Below are 26,183 nucleotides of genomic sequence, written 5' to 3'. Positions count from 1 at the left end.
TTTCTCCTTTGACTCAAGAGACCAGTGCCTTCATTTCTTATGACGTCTTGGATAAATTTGTAGTCAAATATCGGGAAACCATAGAAAACGTTGGAAATATTGGAACCATGATCGAAAAAAAAAACCCAGTATTGATATGCCCGATCCTGATACCTGCCCAATACCAATACACCCAATAACAATACGGTCATACCGATACCCGTGATATCGATACGTCCGATACCAATACAGCGCAGAGCCCTTTCCCAAGAGACTATGGAGGGCCCATCATAAAAACCATAGATATCGGACCTTTTAACTATATTAAACAAAATGACTATTTCAAAATTTTGATTGGATGACCTGTAGAGGGCCTGTAGGGAGGGAAGGGGGCTATTTGCCCTCCAATCTTTTTGGTAACTTACAAAGGGCACTAGCAAATTAATTTCCGTTCGAATGAGCTATTGCACATCTCTCTACGATGTTCTGGTCACCCCTTAGCTCTGCTAAAAAAAACAAAAAAAAAACAAAAAAAAACAGAAGACAGATCAGTGCTACCCATGCAAAAAAAGTGATTTTCCTTGTTGTTCAAGGAGGGGGACTGTAATTTCCCTATACATGGTTTTCGACCATGCTCATTCCAATGGTACAAGATTCTCATTCCAATGGTACAATGCTACAATCCAATGGTACAATTCGCCCGCGGAAAATAAGGCTTTCCAAATTTGAGAATTTTATTTGAGTTTTGTTTTGATCTGGCTCTTCAGGCTCTTTTTGAAGTCACCATAAATTTCTTTCCGAAATAAACTTTTGCCTTTAAGACGAACCGAAATAATAGCTACCATTCGTGAGTCAGTGTCAGATGGCAATTTTCTTCACTAGGTTTTCCGTCTAGGTGCCTAAAGTAACTAGGGTGGTAATTTGCCTCATTTTCCTAGATTGACAAGGGGTTCAATCCTTGAAATGGACATTTTCCTTTACTCAGGACCTCATTGCCACCCGATGATTTGAACTAGAGTCCGTTCCCCGCCAAAAAAGCCGATTCCAGACAGTATACAGTAATAGAGACCCAAGACGTTAAAGGGTCATAATCGTGTCTTCCATGCAAGTCGAGTTTTCTGCATTTCCTTTTTTAAGTATTAATTTTCGAGGGTATGACGTATATGTTCTAATGAATAATTTCAAGGATTGTTATTTTTTTTATCAGGTGATGCCTATCCAAATAACTGTTGCTTACTCAGAGTTTCCTCCCCCAAACAATGTTTAGAACCCCTTCGAATGGGAATCCTTTCCAAACCCATATACTAGAAGACGTTTTGTCAATTCCGCTTCTGATTCTTCAGTTCGAGAACCGCAATTCATGATTTCTCGATGACAGTTTCATTCTGATGGCTCAAGGCCAACCAAGGCTGGGACAAAAAAAAAATCTTTCAATTTGTTAAGGCCCATTAGAAGAGGACGAGATCCAAATGGTTCTCTTTGTGTTTCTATGAATAGCAGGAAAGCCCTTGTCTTAACAGGAACAGGACAATTTCAGGCCACAATAAAGTCCTTGGCCCCTCGCTCCAGACAATTCTGAAATTGCACTCCTTCTTACACTGTGCATCATCACAGACGAAAATTTGGCTTAAAAGAAAAAGAAGAACGTGAAAATCTTCGCGTAGCGACTGCACTTGAATTTCAAGTTTACATCATATTGTCATCACATATTTATTTGCCAAGGCAACGCTGCTAATACGTTTAACAGCGATATATATATATATATATATACATATATATATATATATATATATATATATATATATATATATATATATATATATATATATATATATATATATATATATATATATATATATATATATATCACTAATTTAGGAAAACAGTCTTCCTTTTCTCCTTCTGTCTTCCTTTTTTTTTAATGTGTTTGTGCTGTTGCATTGGTGATGTCTTTTGTGTGTGTGTGTACAGTACACATCACGTGGTCCTGTCCGCCTTGAGTTTCAAATTGGGTTCCTTAAAAATCCTATAGATAATTTCTAAATTGTACCTTACCGCTTCTAACAATATCTTAAATACTTCTTGTATTTGATTAGCAGATTAATAGCACTTAGAAATGCTAACTCTAGAAGCGCATCCATTTCTGGTTGACCTTCCTCCTCCATGGGGCAAACAAAAAATGCGTAAAGTGGGCAGGTTTTGAAGCCGAGGGAAAAGTTGGGGTTGTACAATATGAATGAAATTATATTTTAAATACTAATTCCAGTTATCACTGGTAATTTCTGTATAGTAGGATGTCGAAAGATAATTAAAAAACTCACGCATCCATTAATGTTAATATCCAAGATAGTTCACTTTCACTTTCGAGTTTAAACTAGCCAGTTGTTTCTGAACAAAACAAACGTCCGATTTTGCTTACATGTAACATTACCTATAGAGTGAAGCGTATTAGTCCATGAGGCCTGCGGGCAGCAGGGCGAGGTCTGTATTCTATATTTAATAAATAAACATATAATTCAGACCTCGTTCAGCTGTTCGCGGGGCTGATAGACTAATACGCTTCGCTCTATAGGTAAAGTTACCTTTAAGCAAGCCCACTTTACGCATTTTTTGTTTGCTCCATGTTGGAGGAGGGTCAACCAGAAATGGATGCACTTCTAGAGTTAGCATTTCTAAGTGCTATTAATTAAGCTGGTATTAATTAATTAAGCTGGTATTATTAATTAATATTAAATTAATTAAGCTGCTATTAATTAAGTGCTAAGTGCTATTAATTAAGCTGGAAACTATGCTGCTCCGCAGCATAGTTTCCAGTTTAGACAGCTTGGGACGAAACTAAACAATTACCAAAATGGGGATCAAATGGTACTCCTTTTTTGGTTTTATAAAGTTTCGTTCAGATAAGCGGTAACTCTAAAGTATTATATGCAATTGCCCTATCCTGTCCCCCTCCCCCCTGGCGTCCCTGATCAGCAAACCTAGCCATTTGCTACACACTAAGTTTGAGAAAACCAGCTTAGAAGCTCAAAACATATCCTAGGTCGCTTCGGGGTCTGGGGCTAAAAGCTTGGTGATCATTTTCATCAATTATAAATATTATAAGGGTAGGATATTATAAATAAAATTTTCACACAAATCTATGCAGACTAAGAAAACTTTGTACCTCAAGAATCAGCTGGTGGATGCTCCTAATTAGCAGATTTATCAAAAAAAAAAATTAAACTAAAATCTCGGTTTCACACTGTCGAGTATATTTGACTAAACAATAATAAACTTTCAACCTATAGTTGAAACCTGTCACTTGTTGGACGGGTAGCTTATTTTGTACGGTCTCTGGAAGAAACCCAACTTTGCAAATATAGTAGGAGATATCGCTTTAAAAGAGCCAAAAAGCACATATGATCTCATCACTTGCAAGAATATTTTCGAGATAAATTTGCTAAAATAGGTTGTATAAGAAACTTCACCTATATGTCTAAGGCGATCCACCGTTAGCTGTTTTCTTCCTTGTAATATATTTTTTGTTTTAGTGCAGTATATGGAAGCTGGCAAAAATTATCAACCCTTGATGAAATTAAATAAAAAAAACTAGTTTTTTTTAACTGAAAGTAAGGAGCGACATTAAAACTTAAAACGAACAGAAATTACTCCATGTATGAAAGGAGCTGTTCCCTTTTCAACACCCCGCTCTTTACGCTAAAGTTTGACTCTTTCTCTCAATTCTACTTTATTAAAGTAAAAAACTGGTGTATTGATATATGTTAGATAGGCTGTGAAGCAATAATTTTTGTTCGTTTAAGGTTTCAACCTCGCTCTTTCCTTCCTTCAGAAAAACTTCGTTTCTTTAAATTAATAAACATTAAAAGCAAATTATTTTGATCCACGCAGTAGTTTCAGAATTTCAGTTTTTAAAGCTTTAGTTAGGACTGACGAGGACCGTTCTTATCATCCAAAGTCTGATTTCTGAATTCTTTTATGTTTTCTTTCCGTCAAAATTTCAACTTAGGATAAATCCACGAGATGATGAATTGACTTTGAAAAAACAAGTCAATAGACAGCTTGAATTCAAGCATTATCTCAGTAGGTGATGCAAACGGATATTGTACAAAATACAATAAAAAAACAAACACGATGATCTCATAGAATCCATCAAATAGTGACTCATTGAAACTTAGTCTTGAGGCCAAGTGAATTGTTGAACCAATTTAAAATGTGCTAATTGCTGAAGCGGGAGAGTACCTAAGACGCAGGGCTGCCAATGAATGCAATAGAATTTCTTCTTCTCTCCCTGCCCTTGGAAAAATGTGTTTTATTTAATATATGCAGATCTTAGCCCTTTGGACACAAATCCATGACATTTTCTCCCTTTCACAGGCAGAGAAACAGTGCTGTATAAGAAAAGGGCAATATGGTTTCCATGTATTTTTTTATCCAAGCCATTTTTTATGGAAGAAGTGATCGCAGAAACTTCAGAGGGACTGATCTCAAAAGCTACTCCCCTCCTTAGCCCCCAAAGATATCAGGTCAAAAATTTTGAGATAGCCAGTTTGCCCACTATAATCGAAGGTACAAAAACAAGAGCTAAGAGCTCATATGGCACTTATGACGAGGCAAGAAGAGCTAAGAAGCAAGAGCTCATGTGGTATGAGCTCTAAAAAATTCTAAGAATCAATAGATTGATTTAAAAGGAAAATCAGAGGCTTAATGCCGGTCAGGATTTAAAATAAGAACTCTGAGTCATGATGTCCTTCTAAATATCAAAATTCATTAAGATCCGATCACCCACTCGTAAGTTATAAATACCTAATTTTTTCTAATTTTTCCTCTCCCTTTAGCCACCCAGATGGTCGAATTTGGGAAAACGACTTTATCAAGTCAATTTGTGCAGCTCCCTGACACGCCTACCAATTTTCATCGTCCTAGCATGTCCAGAAGCACCAAACTCGCTAAATCACTGAACCCCTCCCCCCAAATCCCCCAAAGAGAGCGAATCCAGTACGGTTACGTCAATCATGTATCAAGGACATTTGCTTAATCTATCCACCAAGCTTCATCCCGATTCCTCACTCCAAGTGGTCGGGATTTGAAATAAGAGCTCTGAGACATGAATTAGAGCTTTAAAGCACAAGATCCTTCTAAATATCAAATTTCATTAAGATCGTGTGACCCGTTCGTAAGTTATAAATGCCTCATTTTTCCGAATACCCCCCCCCCCAACTGCACCAAAGAGAGCAGATCCGGTCCGGTTATGTCAGTCACGTATCTTAGACAGGTTTTTATTCTTCCCATCCAGTTTCATCCTCTTTAAGTATTTTCGAAGATTTCTGGTCCCCCCCAAAATGCCCCCCCAATGACGCTGGATCCAGTTGAGACTCAAAATGAGATATCTGAGTTACGAGGTCCTTCTAAATATGAAGTTTCATGAAGATCCGATCACTCCTTCGTAAGTTAAAAATACGTCATTTTTTCTAGTTTTTCAGAATTACCCCCCCCCCCATAGAGCGGATCCGTTCAAATTATGTCAATCACGTATCTAAGACTTCTGCTTATTTTTCCCACCAAGTTTCATCCCGATCCCTCCAATCTAAGCGTTTTCCATGATTTTGGGCTCCCCCCAATGTCACCAGATCTGGTCGGGATTTAAGATAAGAGCTTTGAGACACGATATCCTTCTACATATCAAATTTCATTGAGATCCGATCACCCGTTCGTAAGTTAAAAATACATCATTTTTTCTAATTTTCAAAATTAACCCCCTCCACCAACTACCCCAAAGAGAGCGGATCCTTTCCGGTTAGGTCAATCATGTATCTAGGACTTGTGCTTATGTTTACCACCAAGTTTCATCCCGATCCCTTCACTCTAAGTGTTTTCCAAGATTTTAGGTTTCCCCCTCCCAACTCCCCCCCCCAATATCACAAGATCCGGTCGGGATTTAAAATAATAGCTCTGAGACACGATATCCTTGCAAACATCAAATTTCATTAAGGTCTGATCAACCGTTCGTAAGTTAAAAATACTTCATTTTTTCTATTTTTTCCGGGACATGCGTACCCGATAAATCAAAACATGCTATGTGCACTTGATTTTTCTTGTTATTTACAATATCTGGAAAATGGCTTAAGGGATCAAGTTGAAACCTCAAGGGAATAATGGAGAGGGGGGTTGAAGATGTGAGTGGAACTTGAATTTTGACTTAGGTAGGGAGTGGAGGGCAGTTAAAAGACACTTTAATTATCCAGTTCTTCTTGATACCATGTGTTGCAACATCTTGGGAACGGCTTGGAGGATGGGGTTGAAGCTTTAACGCACTTTCAGTCAAAGAAAAGAGAAGGACGAAGCAGGTAAAATCAAAATTTAATGTTGGAATGAGGGGAAAGGGCCAAACAGTTTTGCCTCTAATTCAAACAAAATAAAAGTTTTGTAGTATAAGCTCCTATAAGACTCCTATAATTTACGCACGGTTAAGCAGCAAGTTAAACTAAATGACGCTGTATGCTACCATGCTGTCATATTAGCGTAGATGCAATATCAGGAACAGCTAAGGGTCGCTCCTGAAAGTTATAACTTTCAGGGAATGTTCATTGGGCAGCCGAACCAAATCAAATGACAGTATGGGCATCCAGGCTCGCAAAATACTGTATCTGCAATTATTCGGGAACGGAAATTGAGGGCTTAAAGGACAAAGTTGAAACTTTGAGGGTGTATTGGAGGGATGGTCAAGTGGATTTTAAATTTTGATTTGGTGGGGTGGACAGAAATAAATAAAAAACATTACGCATGTCCACTTAATTGGAATAGCATGTCTTCAATTTCTTGGGTATGGCTTGGGGAATGGAGCTAAAAATTCCAGGTGCTATAAGGTAGAAGGAGTAGAAAGTGATCATAGGGTAAGTGGCCCTCTTTCCACATCATGTTTTCCTAGCCTCCTTTTATAACCACAAAGACATTCGACCGAAACTTTCCGATTTTTCCAAATAATGGAAAGCTTCAACAAATATTCCTCCAGGGATGATAGGTCCCTAGAAGCCCCTGGGACAAGAGATATAAATTATGTAACTTGATCATTGCTTATTTACAGATTTTATAATGAAAAAAGGTGCATCTTAATCCTTGGTGTTCGATTAGTTTAACACTGTCGAAGATCATTCCCTGGAATAGGCAAATCATATATTTCGAGAGAGTGGGAGGAGGGGGACCTCAAAATGAGCCATGTGCTTATTGTTCCGATTAGTTGTATTTTGAGGGGACCTTAGGGATCGTTTGCTAAAACAAGATTTCCAGAATTTTCCAAGAGTGTACTCTGGGGACGACACATGTAGCTGAGTAAATCAAAAGACGCTACTTGCAACAGATTTTTCGACGGATTCTAGCTTAAGGAATCGAGATGGAACGCCAAGGGAATATTGGAGTGTATGAAGGTCAAGTAGATTTAACATTTTGTCTTGGCAAAGTAGGTAAATCAAAAGAAACTGTGCTAATTCAGGCACTCGAAATAACATGTCTGTAATATCTTCGGAACAGATTGGGGATAAAGTAGAAACTTTTTAGCAGTGTTTGATCAATGAAGTGGGGAGGGTTGGGAAAGATAAGTTAGTTTTGGGAGGAAAGGATGGATTGTCTGAGTGGCTTCAGCCCTATTAGAGACAAAAACTTATACAGATTTTCAGAACCTTCGAAAGACATTCCCCATTATTCCTAAATTCGGTATTAAAAATACTGATAAAAATGCGGCTGAAATTTTGTCATTTGCAAAAACTGAAAAAAGAAACCTAACAAATATTTCCTCTATCAACCAATAAATAGAATAATTTAAGTTAAAAATAAAAGAATTTTCTTTTTAATTGTGCTCCAAAAAGAAGTTTCTCAGGGAAAAGTAAAGAGCCGTATTAAACCAAAAAAGGGCAAAAACGAAAGCAAAAATAAAGTCATGTAAGTTCAAATTTGAAAGGAACATACACTGCTATCAACAAGTAAATAGAGACAAAACAAAAACAGAAACTACATAATCAAATAATCGAGTCAAATTTAAAGTAAACAGGAATTACCACCAACATGATTAGGGATGTCGTTTATAAGCCTTCCAAAGGTCTAAGTGTCACCAAAGACTTCTCCTTTTGATCTGGGCTAATCTAAAAAGGTCACTAATTAGCTGAAGGGCATCAGTTTGTTAGAAAACAGAGGTCTTTAAACGTCATTGGTAGACTGGGGTAAGGGTGTAATCTTGGCTTTCCTTTCATGTAAGAAGTTAGAAATGTGTTGCTTTTTCTTTGTGTGTTTTTTAAACACGAATATTTTCGTAGGTGGAAATGTTCCCTTTTTGTGATAACCGAAAACGGTAATAGGTGATCAAAACAAAAGTATAGGAAAACATCATTTTGGGAAATGAATTGTCATTTATGCATAGATGCTGCACAAACAACAAGGCTGTATCCGGAGGGAGTAGGGGACTTGAACGCCCACCCCACCCCCGAAATATTCGTCAGACTCATAAAAACGTAACAAATATGCTTACAAACAAATTTCAGAGGTGTTCTTTAAAGTTTTTATATGTACCCTCTAAACAAAATCCTCGATACGGCACTGCAGAAAAGGAAAAGTTTCTAAAGTTTTTATTTGTACCCTCCAAACGAAAATCCTCGATACGGCACTGCAGAAAAGGAAAAGAAATGTGTGTTTATTTATTTATGTGCCAGGACATTCTGCGGCTAATGTAGTTTTTAATTAAACGTTGCGGTCGCGATTGCACTGGATGATTTCTATTCGTTCAAGGTCGAATACAGGAAAAATTGAACTGAGGAAGGGGGATCTTCCACCACACGCTCTTTTGCCGTGAAAAACTTCAGTTTTTTACAAGTATTAAATTTTTTTCACTTTCTATATAATCTTGGCTTTCTAGAGAGGGGGGTGCAATGGATTTTGCAGGGGGTTTAAGGCCTTGGATTGGTTTCAGGGAACTTTTCTGTGGTTTTGACTTAAGTTTACCTGTTGATCTGTGGTCAATAATCTATACCTAATTGAAAATTCCAATTTAAAATTGCTTTTACTAATATGAGAGAAAAAAACACAACTTACGTTCTCTCAGAATTTGATACCATTGTTGTCTTTGCTATGACTTCAATAACATTTTCAGGTGAATAGAGTCGTATTGGAGAATTGTACTGTCGTTGTAGAGACATTTGACTTTTTCCGTACTTCTCAAGGGAGTAGGTCAACGTCTGAAATACCCTAAAATGCTGAATTGGTAAATACTTGCATAAATTGAAGGCTGAGTTCAGCCAAGCCTATACATACGCGTAATGATACAAGATATTCACCTTTAGGTATAGCCCAAGAGAAGAGAGGGACCACACTATTTCTCTTTGGGACAGGATAAAAAAGCAAAATAGTAGGGTTTTTAACCACAATTTTCGGTAATACGGATAAGGGGGCTTTTGACCAATCTCGGAGGGGGGGCTCGTTCCCCCTGTGTACAGGCATATTGTTAGGCGTCTTTTCTATAATGATACATTATAGAAAACATATCAGTTTGGGGTTCGGAAAATTAGTTGAGTTGTCCAATACTCGACTCAATACTCAAACCCTGTTGAAGTTAATTTTCATCTCCCTGAGCCCCCTTCCAAGATAGCCAACGATTTGAACCTGCATCTTGCGTCCATAGTTCAAAGTCTCCCCCCTTTCACTGGCTCAGGTCAAACTTTTCCTCCCTCCACCTCTTTCCCCCAAATTTCTCCCTCTGATATTATAAATAAAATCCAAAAGCTCAAAAAATCAAGTACTTGCCCATTAGACATCCCAATTGACTTGATTAAAGCCTTTTCAGACACAATTGCTGGACCTTTATCTGATATTTTTAACCAAATTACAAAATCTGGTAAATTCCCAAGTTGCTGGAAACTTGGTTTTATAACACCCATCCCAAAGAAATCTTCCAGTCTGACTATAACCAACATACGTCCTATTACACTCACTCCAGTTTTTTCTAAGCTTTACGAAGGGTTCCTTTGTGACTGGCTTAAAATTAAAATTATACCACGCATTGACATCCGACAGTTTGGTAATTTAAGAAAAACCTCCACCACCCATTACCTTGTACACTTGATTCACACGATCCTAAGTGAACTAGAGAAACCAAATGTTTGGCTAAACCTGGTTTTAGTCGATTTCCAAAAAGCGTTTGACTTAGTTGACCACACTATCCTAATTCGTTTACTACATGATAACTTTGAAATTGACCCACTCTTAGTAAATATTGTTATATCGTTCCTTTCAGACAGATCACAAGTTGTAAAATACAAAAATACCTTCTCTAACCCCCTCCCTAGGTACTGTGGAATACCTCAAGGAACCTTATTGGGACCACTATTATTTCTTGTCATGATTAACGAAATTGGCAAGGAGTTCCCCCAACGATGGAAATATGTTGATGACTTGTCGATCCTTGAAGTATGTCATAGGAATATTAAAAGTGACCCCGTTGAAATCCTAACCCAATGTTCGGATGAATCCAAGAATCTAAATATGACAGTAAATCCCACTAAATCACAGATAATGACAATAAACTTCTTGAAATCTACTCCTGCTTTTTGCGATCCGATCCCAAGCGAAATGCTAGTGAAACATGTTAAGCTTCTTGGTGTCACAATTTCTAATGATCTTAAGTGGGAAACACATGTATCCAACATTGTTAAACAAGCAAATGTTTCACTATCCATTTTTAAGCTACTAAACAAATTTAATTGTCCTAAGATACATTCCCTCCGTGTTTACTTATCCTTTATCAGACCGTTATTGGAATATGCATGTCCGGTCTGGCATTCGCAACTTTCAAATGAACTTAGTGACAAAATCGAGTCGGTCCAAAAGCGTTCGCTCAGGATCATTTACAAAGAAGGCAAAATTCCATACTCCTTCCTCCTTAAAGCTGCGCGCATTACCACCTTAAAAGAAAGGAGGGAAAAAATTTGCCTGCTTTTCGCTAAATCAGTCATTTCCAATCCCCGCACTGAGGACTTACTCCCTGATTTTCACAATCCCATTAGACTCCGACTCCCCCGGTCAGCCTCCTTAGCAATCCCAACTTACTCTCCGATTCATGCTGTTACAGAAAGGTTTCGCAAAAGTTTTATACCATTTATTCTGAAACACCTTAATAATAATTCGTGATCATGTAATTGCCAAATTCCCCTTTTTACTGCAATGTTTTTGTAATTTAATTGTTAAGTTTATCTTTGATGATTTTACTTTTTTAATTCCTTTTAATTTTAAGTGTTTGACTTAATGTACTATTTTGATTTTTTTCTTAGCTTTTAGTGACATATAAAGCGAATTCGGCTCTTTAGAGCTTGTGATAGTTCTTTTGCAAATAAATCTTATCTTATCTCTTATCTTATCTTATCAATCGCTAGTTAAACCAAAATTTTTCTCTGAAAGTTCATGTGAACAGCTGTAAATTAAATTCAATGACAAATTACTAACACATTGCTCACTTAAAAATTATCAATTAATAAATTAACATTAATTGCCTACTAAAAACGGTAAAGCGATCAGATTTTTACGTAAGTATTTAAAATAAAGAACGAGAACTTAAACAAACAAATACAATCTATACCACATAAATTACGTCTTTTTTATTTTGTGACAAAGTTAGATTTAACTTTGTTATTTTAGAACATTTTAAAAATGAACAATTTGGAGCTTGGCTTTCATTTCATCTTAATTCAGGTTTGAAATATACTGAACCTTAAAAAAAATATTTTAATATAGGACCAGTTTTTACAGCAACACAGAAGTAAACTAGATTTATCAGTTTACATTTTTATTATGCCACAAATTCTATCCAGGGGGTATATTGCTATGAAACGGGGGCAGTTGCCTCTCCTACACCATTTCCCCTTCCCTAGATAGTATTTTTGCCCGTCTGACCTTTGTTTGCCTAGTCAAGCCCTTTTAAGCCTAAATAATGGTATATAACCGTATGTATGAAATTTAGTTTACCTAATAGTGATGTATACTTTGTCGTTCATAGAAAAAATTTGCCTCCCCCTCCCCTTGATTGATGTCTATTTTACTCCATTGAGCTTCTTTTAAGCTATAGAGACTACCCCCCCCCCCCCAATAGTATCTTATGAATTTCACGATGCTAAGAAAATTTGTTTTGGTGTAAACTACAAAATGTCCACTTCGAGAATCTACTGAACACGACTTGAGCTGTTAAAGGGGTATGGGAGGACTTATTTTTATACGAGGAGGACTAGATAGGTAAATACAAAAATCTTAGCCAACAGGAGCTACCTAGCCATCCTATCTATATGTGCACATATGTATGAGTTCGTTAAAGAGCGTTTTTAATAATAAATTAAATGTACTTGATGGTTTCAACCACTGGGGTCTATAAGTGGAAAGGACATCAAAATGGAAACTATTTGCCTCCTTGGATTGATTCCTGAACTATTCATAGCTGAATACAGTTCTCTAAGATATTTGTGATGTTTGTTTCAAAATTGGGAAATTTATAAGACAAAATCACATTTTCATCTGTGCTACCACATTCAACTGTGGAAACAAATAAGCACAAGTATTTTAGCGAAATTTGACAGCACACCATAAGGATTAAAAGATCTTCTTTATATGAGTATGTTCTTATTATAAGTTATTATAAGTATGTTCTGTTATAAGTTATGTTCATTACCAAGGACAACTAGAGCTTCAAAAGAAAGCTAAACCTTCTTAAGCTTGTTAATCCCATTGTTACATTAATGCAAGGCATACATTAATTCCTTGTTAATGCCATTGTTACAGCTTCTTTCATGCTGTGTTTTTACTTATATTTCTTTTTTCATTTGTGTGGTGCCTAAAACCACCAAACTGCATGGGACCACCCTTTCTGTAAAAACCTTATATGCCCCCGAAGGATAACTTACAACCCTTGCCCTGAGGGCTATAGGGTGGTTGTCATCCTCAAAGACATAATTTCTGGACCCTTCAACTACGCTGAACAGAAATGCTATCTCAAAATTTTGATCGGATGTGTTTGGGAAAATGATGGGCGTGGATGAGGTGGGGTCTTGTAGCTCTCAAATCACTTTTTACTCTTAAAAGGGCACTTTAACTTCCGATTTCAAACCAAATGAGCCCCAGCTGAAGTTTATACGACCAATTGATTCCATAAAGATCTTACATGCCCCCAGGACATAACTTACGACCCTTGCCCAGGGCTCCGGGAGGGCAGGTTGCGCCAGCCCTAAAGGCATTGTTACATATTATTTCGACTGTTTTGAACAAAATGACTATCTCGCAATTTCAGTCAGATATGTTTGGTGAAAAGAGAGGTAGTCGGGGGAGGAGGCTAGTTGCCCTCCAATACTTTTGACTCTTGAAAAGGAACTAGAACTTCCAATTTTCAATCAAATGAGACTCCTCTAAAGTGTATATAACCATCCCTTCAATTAAAACATTAAATGCCCCCGAGGCACAACTCAGAACCCTTCCCCAGGCTCTGGGGGTTAGTTTCAGCCCCAAAGCCTTGCTATAGGATCTTTGAATTCTTTTGATTCTAAAAATTTTAATCAGATGCATTCTGGGACAATACGACGTGTTTGTGTGTATGTGTGTGGAGGGGGATAGCTGCTCTCCGATCACTGTTACTCTTAAAAAGAGCAGTAGAATTTCTAATTACCAATCCAATGAGCCACCTCCGAAGTTTTTGCCATCAACCTTTCTATAAAAACCTAATATGCCCTCAGGGCATAACTTACAACCCATGGCCAGAGGGATGTGGAGGGAGGGGGGGTCATCCTCAAAGAAATAATTTCATAAACTTTCAACTACGCTAAATAAAATAATTATTTCAAAATCATAATTGAATGTGGTAGGGGAAATAATAGGGGGAGGCTCGTTGCCTTTCAATCACTTTCGACAATTAAAAAGAGCACTAGTCCTTTCAATTTCCAATCGAATGAGTCCTTTTTGAAGTTTCTACGACAACTCCTTCTATACGAAGTGCCCTGGTCTAAAACAGAAAAAATAATAATAAATAAATAAATGATACATTGTCATAATACCGTTCTTTACTTAGGCAGCGCTTTTGCGCCGCCCATGATTACTTTACTTGCCATAATTTTGTCACTACTCTCTTGTTATTTTGTTTTCATCTCTTGTGTCTCTATGCATAAAAACCAGACAGATACAATTGAAATATAGACCTTTCTTCATATGTTGATAAAATTACTGTCTTCATGACATGGAGCACATTCTCTAAATTTAATAGGTTTCTGTGCTGCAGAATCATCTACAGAGGCTGTTTCATTTTTGGATTGCTGCAGGAACTTTTTAATTTCTTCAGTCCCTCAATACACAAATGGGCCATTGTAAAACAAAAGTGAACACTACAGTTACAAAATCTATCCAAGACTCGATGGTCTTCTCGTCACGATGCCTGTTGAGTTGTTAATGAAACAGAGAAGACATTTTGGAAAGCTTAAATGATATTGTTAATAGTGCTGCTTAGAGACCCTCAGCCAGAAATGAAGCCAGTGTGTTGAAGCAATAGTTGGGTTCCCTTGAGGCCACTGTCATGGCAATTTTGTGGGATATAATATTGGAAGCATAAACTGCAGCATAAACTGTATAACTGCAGCATAAAAGCACAGAATTAGGGCAGATTATTATGTATTTTAACTTTTTTTGTGTTTTTCTTGAGAAAATGAGGCAAAATTTTGGAGGGCTAGAAAGTGCAGCGAGAGAAAAATGTAAGCAGGATTATGTAGCAGACTCCCGAAGTAAAAGAATGATACCTACACAGTTTGACGAATATGGGGGACGCAGCAGCAGTGTTAAATTTATAGGGTCTGATAACTTTCGTGTAAACACTTTCAACTTTATATTATATAAAGATTATGCCAAACTCACAAGAAGAGAAAACAAATATACTCAGCTTATAACTGGTCGAGATTTTTCGAAGCTATTAGAAGACTGGAAGTCTCATAAATCATGAATCATGCAAGTCAGCTATTGAGTTTTTATCCCGGCACTCTTGAGCCTATGATTGTAGATGAATGTTTACATTTGAAACGCTTCTTGGTACAAAATACCGATTAAGGAAAAAAACATGACTCTGACTGACGTAAGCAAGGTTCTGCGTCATTTTGATACAGTTGGCATCTAGCCAAACATTGACTTTGCCTTAAGAATGATTCTTAGTGTGCCTGCCATAAATTGCACTGGAGAAAAATCTTTCTCCGCCCTTCGTCGGGTAAAGAACTACTTTAGATCTTCAATCAGCCACGACAGATTGACCTCATTATCCCTGCTCACTATTGAGGGAAGGCTGATTCAAGAGATGCCGCACGGTCACATCATAGACACCTTCGCACGAAAAAAAGCAATGAGGAAACTGTATCAGATGGCCTTGGATAATAATGCATAATGCGTTACATGTATTTATGTGTTGCTATCCACCAATGGATTAAACTTATTTCCAATACCTTGTTGGTTTATTTAATTTACTTAATACCTCACTGTACTCAACTAATTCAATTAATTCAATTTTCAGGTTTTATTTTCACTATCCTTGGTACTTCAAGAATTCGTAATCCGAAAATTTGATCTGATAACCTTACTCGGCTGCAACGATGTTGATTTGGGAGTTAGAAACAAAACAAAATTGTTTGGACTCTTAATGACACAGGCTTACAAAACTTAAAATCAGATTGCCCATAAAATGTAAATTGTCAATTTTAAAATCTTATTGATAAAAAAAATACGCTTTGAATTTTACATAAATCGATATTCATGTATCACTGCAACTTTGAAAGAGCGTAATGGCTCACCTAATAGCAGCTCTATTTTTATCAATTCCCTTTGTTTTATGACTCACAATGATTTTTAATCCACGACTAAGAGTGTCGGTCCCTTTTCTAAATTCTTATTTTTCTTTCTAGTGGATAGAAACCAAGGTCATTGGCTACATATGATGCTGACACCTAAGCTAATTTTATTGTTCCAAAATTCCAGTCGAAACACCGGCGCTGACTCACCTCTGTTTTGGGATTGGTGCCCAAGGGAATTTATAACATATTTCATGTCTCACTGACTGTTTCTTTGAAAAAGATCGAAACATCTATTCAAGCATATATATTTACATTCTTCAGTTTATTTTTTCGGGATGAAAGCCAAACTATTTGCCATCAGATGTGTGGTAATCTATTTCCCAGACAGCTGGAGAAATTTTGAAAGGGTTAGCATGGGGAAACTATTTTCCCTTTCATTTGACAGAGTGAGAATAATCTTCAATTAGTTGCAGGAAACATAAAAAAAAATCCTGTTCAAGTGTTTCTATGAACTACCCCAGTAAAATTTCCTCTATAACACGTGGCTTGCCAGCATCGCTTTTTAATCAAACTGTCCGCACAAAAGTGTATTACATTATGAAACAGCCGGGCCAGCTCACGCGTAGAACATTTGAGGGAGATTTACATTTTTTCTGTGGCCAGGTTAAAAAAAAATCCTTAAAAAGGCGAATCAGAAGCAAATTCGGACTCTGTCACGACAGGCAGCCTGCGTTTTGACGAGCCCTTTTGCTTCCTGACCTCGAGCAAAAGTTTCCTAAGGTATTGTAAAGGCCAAAGTTGGTTGTTTTTGTGTGCTTTTCTGTTACCGTCATTGTATACTAGCACTCTTGTAAGAAGTCACGTGGCAGTTTTCCTGCTTATATATATATATATATATATATATATATATATATATATATATATATATATATATATATAGCAAATTCATGCATTAGGTTAATGCTGAAGCCAGACCAGGTTTAACTTAAGCTTGTTAGAAGAGTCTGGATTTTGCAATTTGTTTTATTTTTTTTGGAGGGGGGAGGATGGGATTTTCTCCTCAATAGATTGTCTGATTAATAGATATTGGGTCTGAAAACAAACACACACAAAACTTTAAACAACAGTATTTTGCTAAAAAGTGGTTTTGATTTTGCTTATGTATTACAATGTCTTAATTAAGGTATGACAATGTCCCACAGCATTGCCATAAAATACAATTTCCCGAGACATACTTATTGGGCTTAGTAGCGAAACAAGCTTCTCTTGTTTTGCTGAATTAACTTCTGGTTCATTTTATTCATATTTATTCTTTAGAAGTGAAAAGAACACAATTTTTTCTTTTTCTTTATTTTTGCCTAAAATAACTTTTTGCTGCTTAAATACAAAAAATGAAACATGTTGTAGTTGTATTAAAATATTATGAAAAGTAAGTGTTTGAAAAGATAGTCTTACAACAAAAAAATTTTATAACGCCTATTTTAAAATCTTTTGAACAATTTTCAAGAGCCAGATTCATAAACTGTCAAAGTTTATTAAGGATAATGAAGGTAAAGTAAATTCAGCAGACTAATACGATGTTTGAATTAAATGTTCATAAAATATGAAACCTTTAATATTTCTCTGGTTTTTGCTTCAAGATAATTTTTAATATGAAAAAAAACTCATTTGAAAATAGAGTTATCCTTTTTCACCTTATCTGCGTCTTTCGAACACTGCGTGGTCCTCATGATCCAAATATAATAACATTGAAAAATGAAAAAAAATATAACAACAAATATCATGGACATTCCAGATGGGCATAAAACTCTGTATCTGCATCTTTTTTTCATAGAAATAACAGCAAAAATCAGTACTATCGCATATCAACGACATACTCGTACAATATCATAAATCAAAACTGTACCGTGTAATCAAGTGTAAAAAAAGTGAATTAAAGAATCGGAAAAAAGTATAAAAGTGAAGCAAAACATTGCAATGACGAAAAAGTTTAAGAAAATATAAATTTGTTTGTGTAAAATATTTTTTTGCTCATATTTCAGTGCTGCGTGATACGATAACCATTTGTGAAGTGATTACTTGATTCATTTTGATTTTGGGCGTTTATATCTCAATACCGTCCACAGATTTAAAGTCATCAAGCCTAGAAACCGCAACAAGTCAATTTTGGCAAAAATAAAACACCCTTTGTGCAGTAAGTACCTAATGTATTTTGATTCAGGACACCCATACTGCAATCAACTTTTATACCCTAAATAATGCTTGATGAAGTATAAGACGTCTATACTTTGGAAGCGGAGTGGTTTAGGGGTGCAAACTAAAGTTCTCCCCTTTTGACCCTAATCACAAAGATTGAAAATAGTTGTATGATTCTGGTTCTGAAAGATGTTACGTGTCTATATTTTTACTAAATTATATCGATAAAGAATTGATTTTGATTGGGCTATTTGCACCCCTGGGCCATTTGCATTCGGAGACCTTACCCCTGGTGCTGCACCTTTGGGGCGTATTTTTCGACTTTTTGATGTTCTGATTAACACAAATATATTGGTAATTTAACCCAATGACATGTGGGGCTAAGGGGTACATGGGGTACTTAAGGTGGGGCTGCTTCCCCCTCGGTCGTTTTGTTTTTAGTCCTTATAAAGTGAACTAAAAATTTTGATTTGCAATCTAATGAGCCTTCCCCGAGTTTATGCGATATATTCAAACGGTAATTGTTATTGCATTTCCCTCAATTTAGGTAGGGTCATCGCTACATAGCTTTCCCTCGCAGCAACCTTAAAACTAATCTTTTTATCCAGAACAACGTACATCAAATTCCACAAATAAACTCTATCAGCTAGTCGGTCTGACTAAATCTATAAAGGGGATATTTAACAGTGAATACCATTTATAACATGCTGTGGCCACATAAGCAAAGTGAGTTTTAAGTTGGCACCTCAAGCAAAATGCAGAATGTTTTGTGAAGTTCTCTATTAATTTTTAATTTTTCATATAATTTGTCTATGCCTTCCTTTTTTTTTATTTTGACTCCTCCAGAATGCCTGGCCTCTACCAAAATATATAAATATGCGTTTACTGTACCCGGTCTCTTTTGGGTTTTAATTTTAAAAATGTTTTCCAGGAAACAAGTTTTTTAAGAAAAATAAAGAGCTACATTAAACCAAAAATGAGCAAAAATAAAGTCAAATAATTTTCCAAGTGTAAAACCACCACTAATCACCATCAATAAGTAAATGAAACCCAAAACGAACAGAAATTAAAACAAATAGCCGAGTTAAACTCAAAACGAGCAGAAATTAACATGAGTAGAGCGGATAACCCCCATGCCTTCTCAGGACCAGAACATAATTTGCATTTTACTGAAAACAAAATAAATTTTAAGTATTATCACTTTTTACTTTTATAAATAAAAAACTATTAAGAATTTATGGAATAAATATGAGAATTTGTATATTAAACTGTCAATCTACATTCATTTTTTTTCCCATTAAAGAGCAGATTATGTTCTGGTTATCAGAGGTCGAGGTGGGCGTTAGTCCTATTATGTTATTTTCTGTTCGTTATGAGTTTAACTCGGTTATTTATTGTAATTTCTGTCCGTCTTTGTACTTCGTTTATTCATTGATAATTCATTGTGGTAGTTTCATGCCTGGAAAATTATTTGACTTCATTTTTGCTTATTTTTGGCTTAATGTAGCTCTTAACTTTTCATTGAAAAACTTATTTTTGGAAAAAGTTTTTAAACTAATATCAGTTTGTTTTTTTATGGATTTTTGTGTTTCTGTTCGTCTTTTCTGTAGAATTAAATACAAAAAAAGTTTTTTAACTAAAAGTAAGGAGCGACATTAAAACTTAAAACGAACAGAAATTATTCCGTATATGAAAAGGGCTTTTCCTCCTCAACGCCCCGCCTTTTAGGCTAAAGTCTGGCTCTTTCACTTAACTCTACTTTTTAAAATAGTAAAAAACTTTAGCGTAAAGAGCGGGGCATTGAGGAGAAAAAGCCCTTTTCATATACGGATTAATTTCTGTTCGTTTTAAATCTTAATGTCGCTCGTTACTTTTAGTTAAAAAAAACTGTTTTTTTTTATTTAATTTCTGGACGTTTTTGAATTAATGCCTGTTTTGATCTTGGCTTTCCGCACATAAATAATTAAAGCGAAATTTGTATATTATTTTTTTTGTTAAATGGCTTTCTCATAGTTTTAATCGGAAGATTTTGAGAAAAAAAGGAGCGAGGGAGTAGCCTAGTTGCCCTCCGATTTTTTGATTGCTTAAAAAGGCAACTAAAACTTTAATTTCTTACGAATGTTTTCATTAGTAAAAAATATACGTAACTTACGAATTAACTTACGTAACGAACTTCCATATTCGTATTTTTTATTGCGTATATGAGGGGGTTCACCCCCTCGTCAATACCTCGCTCTCTACACTGAAGCTTAAATATTGTCCCAATTCCTTAAGAATGGCACCTGAATCACAAAGGCCATAGAATAAATAGTTGAAATTACTAAAAATACTTTAGAGTATAGAGCGTGGTATTTCGAGCAGGTAAACCCCTCATATCCGTGATAATTTCGGTTCGTTCTAATTTTTAATGATACTCCTTACTTTCGGTTGAAAAAACTTTTCATATTTATTTTTTCATTGCTTTTTTTAAATAATGCTGGAAAGTCCTGTACCCCCTTCATTAAAATTTTCTTTTCCATGACAAATTCCTCCCTGGAAAGATCCTCTCACGTAACCCCCCCCCCCTCTATCAGCTTCTCCCCTCAACCAAAAAATACCCCCGAAAACGTCTGTACACTTCCCAATAGCCATTATTATATGTAATCACATGTCAAAGTTTGTAACTTGCAGCCCCTCCCACGGGGACTGTGGGGGAGTAAGTCGTCCCCAAAGACATAGTTATTAGGTTTTTTGGCTATGGTGAATAAAATGGCTATCTTAGAATTTTGATCTGGTGACTTCGGGGAAAAATGAGCGCGGGAGGGGGCCTAGGTGCCCTCGAAATTTTTGGTCACTTAAAAAGGGCACTAGAACTTTTCATTTCCGTTAGAATGAGCCCTCTCGCGACATTCTAGGACTACTGAGGCGATACGATCAGTCATGGGAAAAAAAAAAACAAAAAAACAAATAAACACGCATCTGTAATCTGTCTTCTGGCAAAAAATACAAAATTCCACATTTTTCCAAATAGGAGCTTGACACTTCTACAATAGGGTTCTCTGATACGCTGAATCTGATGGTGTGATTTTCGTTAAGATTTGGCAACTTTTAGGGGGTGTTTCCTACTATTTTCTAAAATGAGGCAAATTTTCTCACGCTTGTAACTTGTGATGGGTAAGATTAATCTTCATGAAACTTACATATTTAAAATCAGCATTAAAATGCAATTCTTTTGATGTAACTATTGGTAACAAAATTCTATTTTTTAGAGTTTCGGTTACTATTGAGCCTGGTCGCTTCTTGCTACAGTTCTTTACCACGAACTGTTTGAAAAGAAATATGTTAAATTTTTTCATTCTTTTTTCTTTAATAATCCGTAGTTTGGCTTGCCATTTGTATGTTGGAGAAAATTTATCAGATAATGTTGTTTAATTTAGCTCTTAAAGTTGACCTGAACATTAAAACTTGAAACCATTCCCAAAAAATTGTATCTATGTTCCTTAATAACATGGATACAATTGCACTCTTTCCACTTTTTTAAATTGTAAAAGCAGAAGTAATAACGGCAATAGCCCTCAAAGTGTCAACCTAATACCCTCAGTCGTTTTTGGGATATTGCTGAGACACCTTACTGACAACCAGCATACACACAGTGCCTTTTGATTAGTCCTGAAGCAACATTAATTTTAAAGTATAAAGGGCAAATTGCATAACTGTGGGGGGTAGATAAACCCAATATCCCTAGAGACATAGCTACTGGACCGTTCAACTATGGGGATGGCTTAAAGACATGCAACATCGAGCATGTGAGAAAGTCAAAAATGAAAAGTAAAGGCACACGGGGTTGCCAAAATGAAGAGCAAGTCAAAAATGAAAATGAAGAGCAAAGACACACGCAGTTAGAAGACATGCAACACCGAGCATGTGTTCAACTCTCTCACAACTCTACTTTTTAAACAATAAAAAATTTAGCGTAAAGAGCCAGGTGTGGAGGAAGGGACAACCCCTTTCACATACAGAATAATTTCTGTTTGTTTTAAGTTTTAATGTCACTCCTAAGAAAAAACTTGTTTTTTATTTAATTTCTGAACGTTTTTGAATTAATGCATATTTTGATTTTGACTCACCACACATGAAAAATTAAACCAAAATTTGCATAAAAATTTTTTGGGGGTAAAAGGCTTTCTCATTGTTTTGATCCGACAATTTTGATAAGCAAAAGGGGTGGGGGAGGAGCCCTAGTTGCCCTTACATTTTGTGTTGCTCAAAAAGGCAACTAGAACTTTCTTTTACGAACGCTTTTATTACTAATAAATATACGTAACTTACGAATTAACTTACGTAGCGAACTTCTATATTTTTATATTTTCATTAGGTATATAAGGGGGTTCTTCTCTTCGTTAATACCTCGCTCTTTACGCTAAAGCTTGAATTTTGTCCCAATTCTGTAAGAATGACCCCTGAATCACAAAGGCCGTAGAATAAATAGTTGAAGTTACAAAAAAATAGTTTTTTAAATTAAGAATGAGGTATTGTGGAGGAGACGAACCCCCTTATATCCGTAATAGTTTCTGCTCGTCTTAGGTTCTAATGCTGCTCCTTACTTCAACCTGAAAAACCTTTTTTTTTTATTTATTTTCTCATTGTTTTTTTTTCTGAATAATGCTAGAAAATCCTGCGACTCCTTCATGGAAATTTTCTTCCCTCATGATAAATTCCTCCATGGAAAGATCCTTCCATGTAACCTCCTTCCCCTGACCCCCCAACGCAAAAAAGTCCCCCGAAAACGTCTGTACACTTCCCAATAACAATTAATATGTGTAAACAAAGGTCAAAGTTTGTAACTTGCAGCCCCTCCCTCGGGGACTGTGGGGGATTAAGTCATCCCGAAGGACGTAATTATTAAGTTTTCCGACTATGGTGAACAAAATGGCTATCTCAAAACTTTGATCCGGTGAGTTTGGAAAAATCGTGTGCGTGGGAGGGGGCCTAGGTGCCCTCCAATTTTTTAGTCACTCAAAAGGGGCACTAGAACTTTTAATCTCCGTCAGAATAAGTCCTCTTGCGACATTTTAGGACCACTGGGTCGATACGATAACCCCTGGAAGAAAAAAAAAAAAACACGCATCCGTGATCTGTCTTCTCGCAAAAAATACAAAATTCCACATTTTTGTAGATAGGAGCTTGAAACTTCTATAGTAGGGTTCTCTGGTACGCTGAATCTGATGGTGTGATTCTATGACTTTGTATTCTATGTGAAACATGGCACAAATCTTTCATGTTTTGACAGTTTAGTCAATTTGAAATCTATGATCCACAATTATGACACTCGATCTTCAGGAGAGATTAATACTTCATTGATTGTTTCGACCCGGTCGACGTTTTCTATGCTTCATAAGGGGATCAGAAGTTGGAACTATCTAGATCAGAGTATTAATAATAATAGTGATATTTCTGTGTTTAAGAGTGTAATTAAAGAAATCGTTTTTAGTAAGTATGAATTCTAGTTCTTTTGTTGCCTTTTTTTGGGGGGGGGGGGCAGATAAATAATTGAGTAGCTTATTTTGGCCTCCTGGGGTATGATATTAATAGTAAAGTTGAATTTGTTTTGTTTTGTTATAAGGTTTGTGGTGCCGATTAGGATGTACGATTTGTCTTAGTTGTTTCATAATTTATTTTGTCCTGTATTATTTTTTTAATGTATTTTTACCATCCCCTCTGACAAGTTCTTCTACTTCCCGGGATGGCTGTTAATACTTAAGTTGTGTTTTTCGGTTTAATAAATATATATATCTCTCTACCACGTGCCAATATTTCCAGGCTTTTTGTTTTTTATGAATAATCGTGTACTCATTAATGATGAATTAAGTTATATCAGTGTCCTATTGCTGACACAGTAGAGCCCGTGTTATTTGAACATTCAATGTTTTTGGGTCCAAGGACAAATATAAGTTTAAATTTTAGTCATTATTGTTGCGATATCCTTTTGATTTAAAAATTATATGACGTAATTGAAACATCTATGATTTGCTTATGAATTTCATTTTTCAAATTAAGCGTTTTAGAATTTTAACTTTTTATTTAAATTTAGCTCATACAAGGCATTTTGATTTATTTTTACTTTCTTTTAGCGAAATGCTCCTTTTGTGAGCATGCAATACTCCAACTAGCTCGTTCATGGAATCTTCGCCAGCCTCTTGTGATCACCTATTCCAGGTGATCACAAAAGGTGTCACACAAAATACCACGATGTATCACAAAATATCAACATGATCACAAAATATCACCCTGTGGTCAACGTCAATTTTCATTTTGTGGGGCAGTGAATCTGTATTCAAGTATTGAATGTTGAATTCTCAATATTAAAAAAAAATCGCAATTATAAGAAAAAAACCGTTCTATTAAACTTGCATTCACTTGGAGATACGTCAGAAATGACCAAACACCGTTTTGGCAAGGAAGATACCGAGGCACAACTTTTTGTAACAAACTACTACGAAATAAAAGTAATTTGTTTTTCTCCAAGATGTATGTTATGTCGAGACAGAAGAAGGGCTTGAAAAATGCATGGAATGGGAATACGACCAAATTTATTATGGGAGTACAATCATTACAGAGGTAATCTTCCTAGGTAATAAATTTGGAAATTTTATCAAGGTCATGGAAGCAACTTATTTGAATCAAAATTTTATTAAAATATATTAATTATAAAAAAAAATATTAAAATACATTATCAGTCGGACTTTCAGGTGACCACAGCCTTTTGTGATCGCCTGTTCCAGGTGAAAACATCGGACTTTCATCTTGTTACCAAAATGACGACACTAATTTGTTATAGCTGAATCTCGAATTCAAAACGACCCAACATAACTTTGTGTACTATATTCTACTACATTCAGAGGATTTTTCTTGAGATATGGGTTGCCCTAAAGCCTCTAAAAATTTATTTTTAGTGGGAAAATATTCGTGATCGTCCTTCGACACCAATTATTCAGTCGCGTAAAGTTACTGCTACGGGGATTTTATCGCAGATTTTAGCAAGAGTTTTATAATATCTTAAGATACATTTCAAGCGAAGATTGTGGGGTGAATAAGCAATTAAAAGCTGCATTATTGAGCTACAAAATGAAAATTTACAGATACTTCACACCTATACTCTCAAGGAAACACCAACCCACGAAAAGCTTAGATCTATTACTTCGTAGTAGTTTTGTAGAATGGTCTAGTATTTTTACTGTACGCACATTTTTGTTTTCAATAAAACGACGGTTTTCTTTCTTTCATTTAGAGCCAAACAATCTCCTCTCAATTTAGTAATCCACATTAAAATATCTCCTTTCATACTGATCTTCTAAAGGGTCCTGGTTATAGAAAAAATCTTGAAGGAGTCCCAGATTTTTATATATGTTTAAGAGTAGAATTTCAGTGTTTACACTTGGTTGAAGAAAAAAGTCTTGAAATGTCACTAAACAGTAGTAGGAAATTGTTTCAGGACCCTCAAAATATTAAATTTATGAGACAGTATTAGCAAAATTTTTTGTCCATCCATAAAGTAAACATATGTTATTAACATTAAAAAAAAATGCACAATATGCGAGAATGTTGACATGACTAAAATTGACAGGGAAAATACAGCGCCATCTAGGATTCCGGCACGCAAAATTTGTTGTTTTTAAAAGCTTTATTTATCTCTTTGAAAACACTCTGATACTAAATGGGTGGTAATAACGTGAAACTATTACCTATAACGGATAAAAGTTAACTGATTGCTTAGACTAGACCATGACAAGGTAGGACAAGCTAACTATGGCCAGTGCAATACCGCTGCCTAAGAAAAAAGCAATATGGCTTCAATGACTTTTTTTAGAAGACCCGATGACTATGCATCCGGGGATGAATTAACCCCCCACAGCGTTTGGGACAAGGGTTGTAAGTTATACCAGTTGTCCATTATTTACACATAGGTTTTGTTATTGGGAAAAGAGAGCATGTTTGATCCTATGGTCTCTAAAAACACTTCGGGTAATAAGGCAAAACTTTGGGGAAATTCAAAAAAAACTGACACTAAGCCCATGTAGCTTGCTAGAAGGGTGAATCAGAAATATCTCAGGTACAACACATGATATTAAGGCAAAACTTTCAGGGCATTCTGAGGAAAATGTTCACCTAACTAAAAGACAGTAGTCTCATACTACTACT

The 26,183-nt window shown here is 35.9% G+C and overlaps 1 protein-coding gene across 1 annotated transcript in view; it reads right to left on the bottom strand.

Moving 5' to 3' along the window:
• LOC136031810 (uncharacterized) overlaps positions 1-15,891 on the bottom strand; it is a 67,456-nt gene extending 51,565 nt beyond the window's left edge. Inside the window, exons 1-2 of the mRNA XM_065711626.1 lie at positions 15,810-15,891; positions 9,055-9,207 (exon numbers count right to left, since the gene is read on the bottom strand). Of these exons, the coding sequence (XP_065567698.1) occupies positions 9,055-9,158 (104 nt within the window). The 5' untranslated portion in view covers positions 9,159-9,207; positions 15,810-15,891. The remainder of the gene's footprint in view (positions 1-9,054; positions 9,208-15,809) is intronic.
• Positions 15,892-26,183: the final 10,292 nt, after the last annotated feature.

The sequence above is a fragment of the Artemia franciscana genome, chromosome 10, assembly GCF_032884065.1.
Source record: "Artemia franciscana chromosome 10, ASM3288406v1, whole genome shotgun sequence".
Taxonomy (NCBI): Eukaryota; Metazoa; Arthropoda; class Branchiopoda; order Anostraca; family Artemiidae; genus Artemia; species Artemia franciscana.
The sequence above is the reverse complement of the archived record's forward strand: the minus strand, read 5'-3'. Positions and strand labels throughout refer to the sequence as shown.